At 43.9% G+C, this 13,332-nt stretch overlaps 1 protein-coding gene and 1 non-coding gene across 2 annotated transcripts in view; both read left to right on the forward strand.

The window, feature by feature from the left end:
* The first annotated feature begins 4,468 nt into the window (after positions 1 to 4,468).
* The window catches only part of OSBP (oxysterol binding protein), a 41,081-nt gene continuing 32,217 nt past the window's right edge, over positions 4,469 to 13,332 (forward strand). Inside the window, exons 1-2 of the mRNA XM_004264162.2 lie at positions 4,469 to 5,308; positions 11,572 to 11,780. Of these exons, the coding sequence (XP_004264210.1) occupies positions 4,944 to 5,308; positions 11,572 to 11,780 (574 nt within the window). The 5' untranslated portion in view covers positions 4,469 to 4,943. The remainder of the gene's footprint in view (positions 5,309 to 11,571; positions 11,781 to 13,332) is intronic.
* LOC117199077 (small nucleolar RNA SNORA48) lies at positions 12,348 to 12,489 on the forward strand. The gene has a single exon (XR_004480271.1). It is a non-coding gene; the product is annotated as a small nucleolar RNA SNORA48 (small nucleolar RNA).

Below are 13,332 nucleotides of genomic sequence, written 5' to 3' on the forward strand. Positions count from 1 at the left end.
CAGAGAAGCTGGGAGAGAAGTGACACCAGATTGTCAAAGGGCTCACTTGCCAGGCTAAGAAGTCTGGACTGTACTCTGGAGGCAGCAGTGGGGCAACAACATTAACTCAACTCACCCTTTGAAAGCCTTTTAAAAATGTTTTCAGGTATACAGTAAAAGTAGAGACACTAGTACAATAAATACCTGCATGCTTATCACCAACATTCAACAACTAACATTTTGCCTGTTTGCTTTGTATATAGATATACAGTTACGCAGATGTAGATATATAGATATATGTGTGTGAGCATTTCAAAGTTTGTGTTACTTTTCTCTTTCTTCCCGTCTTTCCTCCTTCCTCCCTCCCTCCCTTCCTTCCTTCCTTCTTTCATTTTCTGAACATTTCAAAAGAAATCAACAGACTCCTAACATTTGTTCAAAAATTTTTTTGTCTTTATTTATTTTCTTCCAGTTTTATTGAGATATAATTGACACACAGCACTGTGTAAGTTTAAGGTGTACAGCATAATGATTCGACTTACGTACATCATGAAATGATGACCACCGTAAGTTTAAAACCCATCTGTCATCTCATATAGATACAAAAGGAAAGAAATAGAACAAAAATGTTTTCTTTCCTGTGATGAGAACTTAGGAATTACTCTCTTAACTTTCATGTATAATACAGTATTAATTATATCGATTATGTTGTGCATTACAGTTTCTAGTACTTATCTATCTTATAGCTGAACGTTTGTAACTGTTGGCTGCCTTCACCCAAGTGCTCCTCCCCCACCCCTGCCTCTGGTGACCTCAAATCTGATCTCTTTTTCTACAAATTTGTTTATTCATTTGTTTTTCTGTGTGTTTTTTGCGGTACGCGGGCCTCTCACTGCCGCGGCCTCTCCCGTTGCGGAGCACAGGCTCCGGACGCGCAGGCTCAGCGGCCATGGCTCACGGGACCAGCCGCTCCGAGGCATGTGGGATCCTCCCGGACCGGGGCACGAACCAGTGTTCCCTGCATCAGCAGGCGGACTCTCAACCACTGCGCCACCAGGGAAGCCCCATTTGTTTTTGAAGTGTAACTGACCGACAACACCATGTTAGTTCCTGTTACACAAGATAGTGATTCGATATTTCTATATATTTCAAAATGTTCACAGTAAGTCTAGTTACCATTTGTCACCATACAAAGATATTATATAATTATTTATTACCCACACTGTACATTTCATACCCATGACTAATTGATTTTGCAACTGGAAGCTTGTACCTCTTAACGTCCCTCATCTATTTCTCTCCTTCCCCCAGCCCCCTCCCCTCTGGCAACTGCCTGTTTGTTTTCTATATCTATGACTCTGCTTCTGTTTAGTTATGTTTGTTCTTTTTTGTTTTTTAGATTCCACGTATAAGTGATAACATACTTTCTTTCCTGCCTTTCTCTGTCTGACTTATTTCATTAAGCACAATACCCTCCAGGTCCATCCATTTTGTTGCAAATTCAAATTTTCATCCTTTTTTTTAAGGCTGAGTAGTATTCCATTGTGTGTGTATACCATATTTTCTTTAGCCATTCATCCATCAGTAGACAGGCTGTTTCCATGTCTTAGCTATTGTAAACAATGCTGCAGTGAACACGGGGGTGCAGACATCTTTTTGAATTAGTGTTTTCATTTTCTTCAGATAAATACCCAGAAGTGGGATTGCTGGATCATATGGCAGTTCTATTTTTAATTCTTTGAGAAACCTCTGTACTCTTTTCCATAGTGGCTACACCAATTTACATTCCCACTAACACTGCACAAAGGTTCCCTTTTCTCCACATCCTCGTCAACACTCGCTATTTGTTGGTTTTTTTTTGATAACAGCCATTCTGACAGGTGTGAGGTGACATAACATTGTGGTTTTGATTTGCATTTCTCTCATGCTTAGTGATTCTGAGCATCTTTCCACGTGGCTGTTAGCCATCTGTATGTCTTTTTTGGAAAACTGTCTTTTCAGATCCTCTGCCCATTTTTTAATTGGGTTGTTTGGCTTTTTGATGTTGAGTTGTATGAGTTCTTTGTATGTTTTAGATATTAACCTCTTATCAAATATATTGTTTGCAAATACCTTCTCCCATTCAGTAGGCTGCCTTTTCATTTTGTTGATAATTTCCTTCGTTGTGCAAAAGCTTTTAAGTTTGATTAGGTCCCATTTGTTTATTTTTTCTTTGTTTCTCTTACCTGAGGAGACATATCCCATAAAATATTTCTAAGACTTATGTCAAAGAGCATACTGCCGATGTTTCCTTCTAGAAGTTTTATGGCTTCGGGCCTTACATTTAAGTCTTTAATCCGTTTTGAATTTATTTTTCAATATGGTGTGAGAGGGTAGTCCAGTTTGATTATTTTGCAGGTAGCTGTCCAGTTTCCCCAATACCACTTATTGAAGAGGCTATTTCTCCAGATTCTAAAGATGCTTTCACTCATATCCATCATACCTACATTGAACATACATACATTGAACAAATACATTGAACAAATGTAATAACTGCTTTTTGCTGGTATTAGATCATCTAATACCAGTCCATTTTCAAATTTCCCCAGTTATCCCCCAAATGTCTGAAAAGCAGTTTTTTGGGTTTTTTTGTTTGTTTGTTTTTTCAGAACCAGAATCCAGTCAAGCATTTGATTGTGTGGGTTTCTTTTTTAAATTAAAAAAAAGTTACAACAATCACCACGTGACTCTTTGTTATGATATCACTTTTCCTTAATCTTTATATCTTATCTTCTGTAAAACCAGTTGTCTTATAGACTGTCTCACATTTTTTATTTACTTGATTGTCTCCTTGGGGGTGTTGTTTATCTGGTTCCTCCAGCCCCTGTAACACCTTACGTTTTTGTAGCTGTTTAGTTTATCAAACACGTTCGTATGCATTTAATCACAACAGAATCGCTATAAGGCTTTATCCCTATTTAACAGAAACGAATACTGAGGCTTGGAGTGCTTAAATGACTTTTCCAAAGCCAGAGAGCCAGTAAGTAGCAAAGGCAGGACTCAAGCATAAAGGGATTCACTTTAGTTGAGTTAAAACAACAACAATTAATCCCAAATAGCCTACATCTAACTGCAGATTTTCAAAGTGCATTCTCTCTCCAGAATTCAATAGATATTTCTTTTCTTTTAAAAACGTTTTCAGAAAAAAGACCTTTTGTTGTTTGTTTTGTTTTGTTTTTGCGGTACACGGGCTTCTCACTGTTGTGGCCTCTCCCGTTGCGGAGCACAGGCTCTGGACGCGCAGGCTCAGTGGCCATGGCTTACGGGCCCAGGCACTCCGCGGCATGTGGGATCTTCCCACACCGGGGCACGAACCCGTGTCCCCTGCATCGGCAGGCGGACTCTCAACCACTGCACCACCAGGGAAGCCCAGAAAAAGGATCTTTTAAGAAATATTTTATTTTCCTGATACCGTGAAGCACATTGCCAAGAAAAAGCAATTTGTTTTACAACGCCTAACAGCTATTTCTCTTGTCCAGCAAAACTAGCAAAATGTAACAGATACCAGGTTCCCCCCAAAGCTCCGTTTGTAACAACAGTTCACAACGTCTAAACGTTAAATGAGTTACTGAATTTATGACTTTCATAAATGTGTAAACAAAGTCAATTTATCTAAAAATAACTATTCTCTGTGCAAAGTTAAGCATATACATGTGCGCTTATGATGCTAAAACCAACAAGGGCCTTTAGGACTGTTAGAGACGCCGTTCGGAAGTACACGTAAAGTCAGGTCTTCAGTCTATTTTCTCCTCACAGCTGGGTCAGAAACTCGTGGAACAGAATTAGGAGAAGCTTATAACAGTCTACAATCAAGAGATAAGGGGTGTGGTGCGACGATGAGCAAACCAGGCAAAGGAATTAGGATGGTGGATTCAGGAGGAAACTGGGGAAGACATTTCTGGGCTCCCCAGGAATTCAGGCCTCCAGCTTGGAGCCAGCTGCTAGAAGGGGGCCCTAGAAGGGAGAGACATAGGCAGGGGCTGAGTACTGAGAAACACTGTTCTCAACAAGAAACTATGGAAATCTTAACTCAGAGAGAGGGATTCCCAACACTGCCCATACATCAAAAAACGTTTTAAAGAAGCTGACTCGCTTTCGCCTCTCGCAAACTTCCACAAAGGTGGAAGCAGGCGAGCACGCCCCGCAAGTGCCCTTCCCTGGTTTTATTGGCTGCCCTGACCTGCCCCTTTCTCAATCTGTTTCTTTCATTGGTTATCATTGATATGCTCCTGCTTTCACAGACAATTCCCGGAACCAATCATCTCCAATCACCGCTCCGTCTCTCCGCCGACTGTGAGTGGCATCCTTTCCAACCAATAAAAAATGAAAGTGAGGCTGTGGAGACTACACTCCTCCCCTTTCTCCTCAACTCTTTCTGCAAATGGTAGAAAAGGTTGAGCAGCTGATACGAACCACCAATCCGTAAGGGCGGAAGAGGGGCGAGGAGAAAAGTGATGGGAGGGGGTTACGTGGCGGTGACGGAGGCATAAACTAAAATGAGTGGCAGAAGTACTAGCCAATCGACAATCACACTGGCTGGGTAGTCTGCATTCTCGAGTCCTCCCTGAGCGCTGGAGACTTCGGGAAAGCACCAATGAGCTTTTCATGAGTCTGATTGGCCTTCACCTGCACCAATCAACGGCGTGCCTGGCGGAAGCGTCCCACCACGGGCTCTCACTGGGCGCTGGTGGAATGACAGGCCCAAGAGAAATGCCAATGTCCGAGGGGTCTTCCGCAAGTGACACTCAGCGTCACCAATCGACTTCCTCCTTCCCGGCGGCAGAGCCCTCCTCCCCGCGGCCGGCCTGGCTGGGCGGGGACGCTGCGCGGCGGCGGCTGATGCGCTAGCCGAGTGGGGCCCTCCGGGCGGCGGCGGCGGCTCTCGTAGGCGGTTCCGGTCCTGTATCTCCGGGCGGCGGCGGCTCATGGCGGCGACGGAGCTGAGAGGAGTAGTGGGCCCGGGCCCGGCAGCCATTGCGGCCCCGGGCGGCGGCGGCGGCGGCGCCGGTCCCCCCATGGTGGGAGGAGGCGGCGCCGGTGGCCGCGGAGACTCGGGGCCGAGCTCTGGGATCGCCCCGGGCACGGTGGCCGCGGTGGCTGCGAGCGGCCCGGGCCCCGGGGCCGGGGGAGTGGCGGCGGCGGGCTCGGCTCCTGCGCCGCCGGCGGGGGGCTCGGGCGCTGGGGGTTCGGGCTCGGCTCGCGAGGGCTGGCTCTTCAAATGGACCAATTATATCAAAGGCTACCAGCGGCGGTGGTTCGTGCTGAGCAACGGGCTCCTGAGCTACTACAGGTAACTGCTTCCGGGGCGCCGTCCCCCACTGCAGCCCACAGCCCCTGTGCCGTTACCCTCTCCAGCCCGCGCAGCAGCCAAGGTCGCCCCAGGCCCCTTTTCCTCACTTGCGCTCTTTGACAGCCCGCGACACGAGTCCACCATCACGAAAGTGAACGCCCCAGGACTTACCGCTCCACCTGGGTGATCCACCCTTAGTGCCATACCTTCCCCTCGGTCCCTGGCCCTTCCAGTTGTTCGGAGAGCATCTACTCTTCCATTGTGTTTCCAGCAGCGCATCGGTGCAGTGATTAATTCTGCAAGGAAGGCGCTGTTGTAGGTGTTTAAGGGACACGTATGGGAGGGCAAAGTCCAGGCACCGCTCGCAAGGAACTTACTGTAAAAAGTCCCAAGGCTTAGCTCTCTGTGCCTAGTCTCCAGAATTCAAGGTTATTAGCAGCCCTTGATGTACCCGCCTTTGCTCTCTCCACATTCAGGCACAAGGACACCACGCGTAGGGTGGCCTCGGTATCTGTCCCCTCTCTTTATCTCTCCAAGATTTGCCTAGGCTTTCGCCTTCTGGACAGACCAGAATGGAGAAGTGCACTCCAGTGTTTCTTTCTGCCTGCCCCACGTCCTCATGTGGGAATCATTAAGTGTTCCATCCAGTATTTCTGGGATCTCTCTGGTCAGTGAGGTTTAAGTTTCATTAAGAGAAGAGTCCGTGTCTTTTGTATGACTACTTCTGTTCAAAAATGCTTGTTTTGGGATGTTCAATATATTTTTACGGTGACCCACAGTGTTCTCACAACATAACATGCTTTTGGCTACTCATGTTACTATAGATAGAGAGGTTAGGACACTGGATTTGGAGACAGGACATAAACATTTCCTGAGTGCTGGACAGTTTGGATGGGTGTTTAACATACGGTATTCTTTGACTCCCCAAAACAATCTGGAAGTTAGGAGATATTCCCATCTTACCAATGAGGAAACGGAGACTTAGCTTGGGCAACTTTCCCAAGGTCTTGAGTCAGGATTTGAAACTAATTCTTTTCACACCAACACAACCTAAAACCCAGGTTAGTGTTACATGGATCAGTCAGATATAGAGATAACTACTTATCCATAGCTAGTACATTTATAGATCATGATACTATGTATATTTTATACAAAATGTATAGAAGTTCCCTGTAAGGGAGATTTTGCTTAATATAATGGCATTTCTAAGTGAAATCTTTTTATAAAGACCATTCTATTTGGGCCCCAAAACAGTGTTGTTAAGAACGGCTCACTCTATATTTCTTTTCCTCTGCCAGTAGTCACTTTGCCACCAGGAGGGTTTGGGTGAACGAATCTCTTTTCCACCAACTCCATTGTATTGGCTCTTAAAGAATTTTGAGAGGAAATTGAAGATGGGAGTTGGATTGATGGAGAATGAACAGTTTCTAAAAAAAAAAAAAAAAAAAAAATGATGGGGGTTGGAGGTTGTTGAAGTAGGAACACAGGCTTATCTGGTCTCTAACAGTGGAAAATACCTTAGCACATCCTCACTGCTTAAGCCACATTAATTGTGAACACTTGTGTATTACGTTTCTTTTTTTTTTTTTTAACCATCTTTATTGGAGTATAATTGCTTTACAATGTTGTGTTAGTTTCTGCTGTATAACAAAGTGAATCAGCTATACGTATACATATATCCCCATATCCCCTCCCTCTTGCATCTCCCTCCCACCCCTCTAGGTGGTCACAAAGCACCGAGCTGATCTCCCTGTGCTATGCGGCTGCTTCCCACTAGCTATCTGTTTTACATTTGGTGGTCTATATATGTCAGTGCTACTTTCTCACTTCGTCCCAGCTTACCCTTCCCCCTCCCTGTGTCAAGTCCATTCTCTATGTCTGCGTCTTTATTCCTGTCCTCCCCCTAAGTTCATCAGAACAATTTTTTTTAGATTCCATATATATGTGTTGGCACAGGGTATTTGTTTTTCTCTTTCTTACTTCACTCTGTATGACAGTCTCTAGGTCCAATCACCTCACTACAAATAACTCAATTTCGTTTATTTTTATAGCTAATGATTCCACTGTATATATGTGCCACATCTTCTTTATCCATTTATCTGTCGATGGACACTTAGGTTGCTTCCACGTCCTGGCTGTTGTAAATAGTGCTGCAGTGAACATTGTGGTACATGACGCTTTTTGAGTTATGGTTTTCTCAGGGTATATGCCCAGTAGTGGGATTGCTGGGTTGTATGGTAGTTCTATTTTTAGTTTTTTAAGGAACCTCCATACTGTTCTCCATGGTGGCTATATCAATTTACATTCCCACCAACAGTGCAAGAGGGTTCCCTTTTCTCCACACCCTCTCCAGCATTTATTGTTTGTAGATTTTTTGACGATGGCCATTCTGACTGCTCTGAGGTGATACCTCATTGTGGTGTTTTTGTTTTTGTTTTTGTTTTTGCGGTACGCGGGCTTCTCACTGTTGTCGCCTCTCCTGTTGCGGAGCACAGGCTCCGGACGCGCAGGCTCAGCGGCCATGGCTCACGGGCCCAGCCGCTCCGTGGCATGTGGGATCTTCCTGGAACAGGGCACGAACCCGTGTCCCCTGCATCGGCAGGCGGACTCTCAACCACTGCGCCACCAGGGAAGCCCCCTCATTGTGGTTTTGATATGCATTTCTCTAATGATTAGTGGTGTTGAGCATCCTTTCATGTGTTTGTTGGCCATCTGTATGTCTTCTTTGGAGAAATGTCTGTTTAGGTCTTCCGCCCATTTTTGGATTGCATTGTTTTTTTGATATTGAGCTACATGAGCTGCTTGTATATTTTGGAGATTAATCCTTTGTCAGTTGCTTCATTTGCAAATATTTTCTCCCATTCTGAGGGTTGTTTTTTCGCCTTGTTTATGGTTTCCTTTGCTGTGCAAAAGCTTTTAAGTTGCATTAGGTCCCATTTGTTTATTTTTGTTTTTATTTCCATTTCTCTAGGAGGTGGGTCAAAAAGGATCTTGTTGTGATGTATGTCGTACAGTGTTCTGCCAATGTTTTCCTGTAAGAGTTTTATAGTGTCTGGCCTTACATTTAGGTCTTTAATCCATTTTGAGTTTATTTTTGTGTATGGTGTTAGGGAGTGTTCTAATTTCATTCTTTTACATATAGCTGTCCAGTTTTCCCAGCACCACTTATTGAAGAGGCTGTCCTTTCTCCATTGTATATTCTTGCCTCCTTTATCAAAGATAAGGTGACCATATGTGTGTGGATTTACCTCTGGGCTTTCTATGCTGTTCCATTGATCTGTATTTCTGTTTTTGTGCCAGTACCATACTGTCTTTATCACTGTAGCTCCATAGTATAGTCTGACGTCAGGGAGCCTGATTCCTCCAGCTCTGTTTTTCTTTCTCAGGATTGCTTTGGCTTATGTATATCATTTGCATTATTATATTCAGAGTTGATTTTCATTTTAACCCTTTCTAATTACTGATCCAGGACTATCAGTTTAAGTTTAAATCACAAATCTAAAATTTTAGTCTGCTCCAGAGTTTTTCCCCTACTCAGGTTCATGTTTTCCTGTTACACTGGCCATCATTCTAATGTTCAATTGATTCATGTCCTAACTTGGCTTGTAAGTCACTGTTAACACTGATTCCCCATTTTCAAAAGTTGTGTATCAGCTGAGGGCCTTAATGTGTGGTCATTTTTCCTCATCCAAGTTCCTAATCAAATCTGCTTTCTAGCCCAGTTGAGCCTTTGATCAGTACCAGTCTTGATCAGTATTGATCTTGGTTGGACAGTAATAACCTGTATGTTGCTATCTTTTAAGTACTTGTAACCCCTTTTCACTTCTCTCTTACAGTAGCTAGTGGTACCTGTCTGACTACAGCTAAAACTACTTCCAAAACATATCAAACCACATATTGGGAAATATACCACGGGCCTGTCCTTGCCAGCTAAGATGGTTCCACCCACACACCAACCAAGCAACAGGATCCAAAGTTATCAAATCTACACACTACCCTCAGAATCACATTGAAGTACTTCCTATCAACAAATTGGTAGTTTATTCTTTCGAACAGGTTCTTTGGGACTCCATCTCCTTATTTAGCCAACTCGTCTTTCCTCCTACTTTTCTTGCCTCCAAAACCAATCGTATCTTGTATATGCCTTTTACAAAATACTGTTTTCTTTTTAGCTGAGTACTTCCTAGACGCATGCTCTGATGAACTGTCCTAATAGGCTTTGGCAAGCCTTCTTTTTACCTATCCTGTTCTTCCTCACAAAGTTACACAGATCTCCGGTGACTTAAAACCATATGTAGAACCCCAGCTCTCCTAGACACATCATGACAAGCTCATAGTATTAGTTTTCCTGGCTACCCTCTAGAGACTGAGTTACTATTTCGGCTGGCCTTTTCAGGGAAGACCTTACTAACCAGAAAATACCACCTAATACTGAGGTGCCTAAAGAACTTATCTTGCACTCTGAAAAGCATGTCTTTCTCGCCTCTGCACTCACCATTTATAAGCATAGGTGTACCTGCTTGAACCCAAGAGCTCCGAAGTTAAGCCCGCCCTACTTCCAGAGTTCTTTGGTATTTTAAAAACTGCTACAGACATTATGTGATTTGAGAAACTTCTTTAGTACATGAAGATGACCCAAGCAGAAGAGATTCCTAGGAAGTGGCTTGTGGAATATACCAACACGTTGTGAGGAGTGTGGTAGACGGTCCAAGCAACACCTTTGGAGTAGAAAGCAAGGGTGAGCTGGCCTGTCAGCTGCGGGTCTGTAATTCAGCCTGCATTATTCATAATGTAACTGAAGCTTGGGGGCAGGGGAGGGGAGGTAAGAATAGAAAAACCAGGGATTCACGTTACAGTGTGGCAGGTGCGGGCGCGATGGAAGATGGCCTGGTTTATTGAGGACCCGTACCCCCCTCCCCCCGCCCCAGCCATCCCCTACTGCTCATTTGTGCATCTGAGGAAGAAAAACCAGTTTCATGGGACAAACCGAACGATAGCAAATCTGTCTTCCTAAACACAGCACACAGACTTTCTCAAAGCCACCAAATCTTAGTTTCCAGAGATGGAGTGTGTGTCGTCTCTGGCATGCAGGAATTCTGGACGTGCCAGGTATGTTTGGCCGCTTGGCACTCGTGAAAGAGAAACGGCTCTGCTTTGCACTGTGGCAGTTGGCAAAGGACTTTGACCTCTTTATGTTCCAAGTTGGTCAGGGAAAAACTGCAGTCTCAACATGCAGGTCCCTGGGCATAATCAGCGGGTGGGGGAAATGAGCACAGTTTGCCCTGTACTCTCAGTTGTGCTAGCAGCTTGATCTTTTATGCCAGGTCTCTTGTAGCTTGTTGTCACCAACCAGTGCTGTAAAGTTCAAAAGTTAGTCTATTAATAGAACTGTCAGTCAGTAGAAATGGGGAAAATTTTTATACCCAGTCCTCTGAGAACAGATTTGCTGAATCTCTCCTAGCTATTAATAGGATGGCTTAGGAGTTCCCACCAATAGAGGTCAGTGGACCTTAGGAAAGAATATATTCCAGAAAGATTATACCACCTGGTGATTCTTTAATGATTATTCTTTCTTTACTCCCACAGAAAGCTAGTTATTCCTATTTCATATCATTTGAGCTGTAGTCAGTATTTAATACTCTAAACGTCTAAGGGTGCCTTACACTTCTGCAAGATAGTTGTTAAGAGTAGTATGAGAATTTCATTTGCGCTGAGTTATAGTTGGGGGAATGGGTTGTTCAATACATGTAAAATGGAGCTATTCTTTCTCTTAGAGAATAAGATTATTTTACAGAATTTTGTTGCATGAGTTTATAAAGCACTATTTCATAATTATATCTTGCTAAGTAAAAGGTAATTCCTGACTGCAAAAGGGCATGAGGGAACTTTCTGGGGTGACGGAAATGTTCTACATCTTGATTGTGGAGGTGGTAGCACAATTGTATATATTTGTCAAAACTCACTAAATTGTACTCTTAAAATCGTTGGGTTAATACCGTATGTAGTTATCCGTCAGTGAAGCCTGTTCTTTAAAAGCTAAGGGTGAGAGGGACAGCAGAGCAATAAAATCTTATAGGCTCTGAAAGGAAATCCCTACTGATTGTTTTTTGAATTTTAGGGAGCCATTTGAGGGAAATACTGGAACTTGCTAGTTCCTAAGACTGCTGTATTTTCTAAAGGCTTAGAGTTATGAAATGGAATGTGATGAAGGATAAAGCACGCATCAACTTTCTACTTAGCTTGTCTTTGGCTCGTTATTGCAGGTCAAAGGCAGAAATGAGACATACCTGCCGTGGTACCATCAACCTCGCCACAGCCAACATCACAGTGGAGGACTCCTGCAACTTCATCATTTCCAATGGGGGTGCTCAGACCTACCATCTGAAGGCGAGCTCAGAAGTAGAGCGGCAGCGCTGGGTCACAGCCCTAGAACTGGCCAAGGCCAAGGCTGTGAAGATGCTGGCAGAATCAGGTAGGGAGCAAAGAATATTGTGTCTGGGGAACATTCTGTTTGCCCCTCTTATGCACGAATCTTATTTTGTCCCTCATTGTCATTGTCATTTAATTAGCAGCTATCTCCTGGATGTCTCAGCCTTCTGCTCACCAGGCAGAATTTCTCCTGGAGTGCTGCTTTTCAGCTGGGGGCAATTCTGCCCCAAAGGGGACATTTGGCGAAGGCTGAGCATTGGTGGTGCTAATGGCCTCTAGGGAGTAGAGGCCAGAGGTGCTGCTGAACCTCCTGCCGATGCACAGGGCAGCCCCACAGCAGAGAGGTAGCTGGCCCCAAATGCCAGAGTTGTTCAGATTGGGAAGCTGTCTTAGGAGCATATGTTATCCTTTTGGCTCTTAATGCCAACTGACTACCTTAAAATTTTGAGAAATAATTATTTTATTGATAGATCAGTCAGGATTATTACAACTCACACTTTGGATCTGTCCTTACTTTTTTCTTTTCTCCTGACATCTTCTTACTTAACTCTTTTCTGGTTGAATTGAAACCAACAGTCTTCGTAGATGGCCAGAAACATTGTATGTGAAACCCCCTGGCAGTGGGCAAAGAGACACCTGATGGGTGGTGCTGCTCTTATATCAGTCTGGGCAGAGGAGTGCCCAGCCCTTTGTTCAACCCAGCTTGGTGCCTGGGCTGGTGGCCAGAGCTGTTTCATGCTTGAGGCGCATTAAAAAAATAATAATTATATGTGACATTTTCTGTGAAAAATCTTTATTTTGCTACCATAGTCTCACTAAAAAGAACAATCTAATTATGTTTTGATTTTTCTTAAAGGAAAATGGTAGGATTTCCCTGCAGATGTTGATAGTTTAGTCATTCTGAGCTTGTTCACTTAGAGCTGACCAAGATGCTCACCTGCTAACTTCTGTTCATCTCTTGTGTTTCTTATCCCTTGTTCTTTCCCATGCTGTGTTTAATATCTCTTAAGCAATGAAAGGAAAGTTTGCTGCTTTGTAAATTTCCGGGTAACAGGTTATATTTTGACTCTGGCCCTGCCTGTTTGCCTAACAGATAGGGCAGGTCCTTCCTTGTTTCTTTTGTTTTGATTTTAGTGCTGATTTTAGCTCCCCCAAAGGAAGTGACATTGCTGGAAAAGAACTTTGCAGTTACAAAGTGTTAAGGACAAAACTGATAGCAAGAGGCACAACACAGCTCTCTGCTTGACTTATTATTTGAAAGTCATTTAACAGAGCACCTTGCACAGCTTTCAGTGCAGGGGTGGCTTTAGTGTCAGATGAGCTCATCCTGAAGATCCTGAGTTCTCCTTTAGAAAAGATACGTTAATGAGTCTTTTGATGATGTGGACATGGTTTACAGAGAGCATCTAGACTGCAGTTCTCAACCCATGTCATACAGGCCCACTGATCACCCAACAGATGATAGTGGATTTGCACTAATAATCAGTGTGACTGGATTGGGACCCTCAAGCTAGGGTTAAAAGGCTCAATAATTCATTCCCAGCCCCAAGAGCCATATAGCTTCTCCATCCTGTCCTCTGGGTCACTGGTTCGCA

Source organism: Orcinus orca, chromosome 8 (genome assembly GCF_937001465.1).
Source record: "Orcinus orca chromosome 8, mOrcOrc1.1, whole genome shotgun sequence".
NCBI classification, from domain to species: Eukaryota; Metazoa; Chordata; class Mammalia; order Artiodactyla; family Delphinidae; genus Orcinus; species Orcinus orca.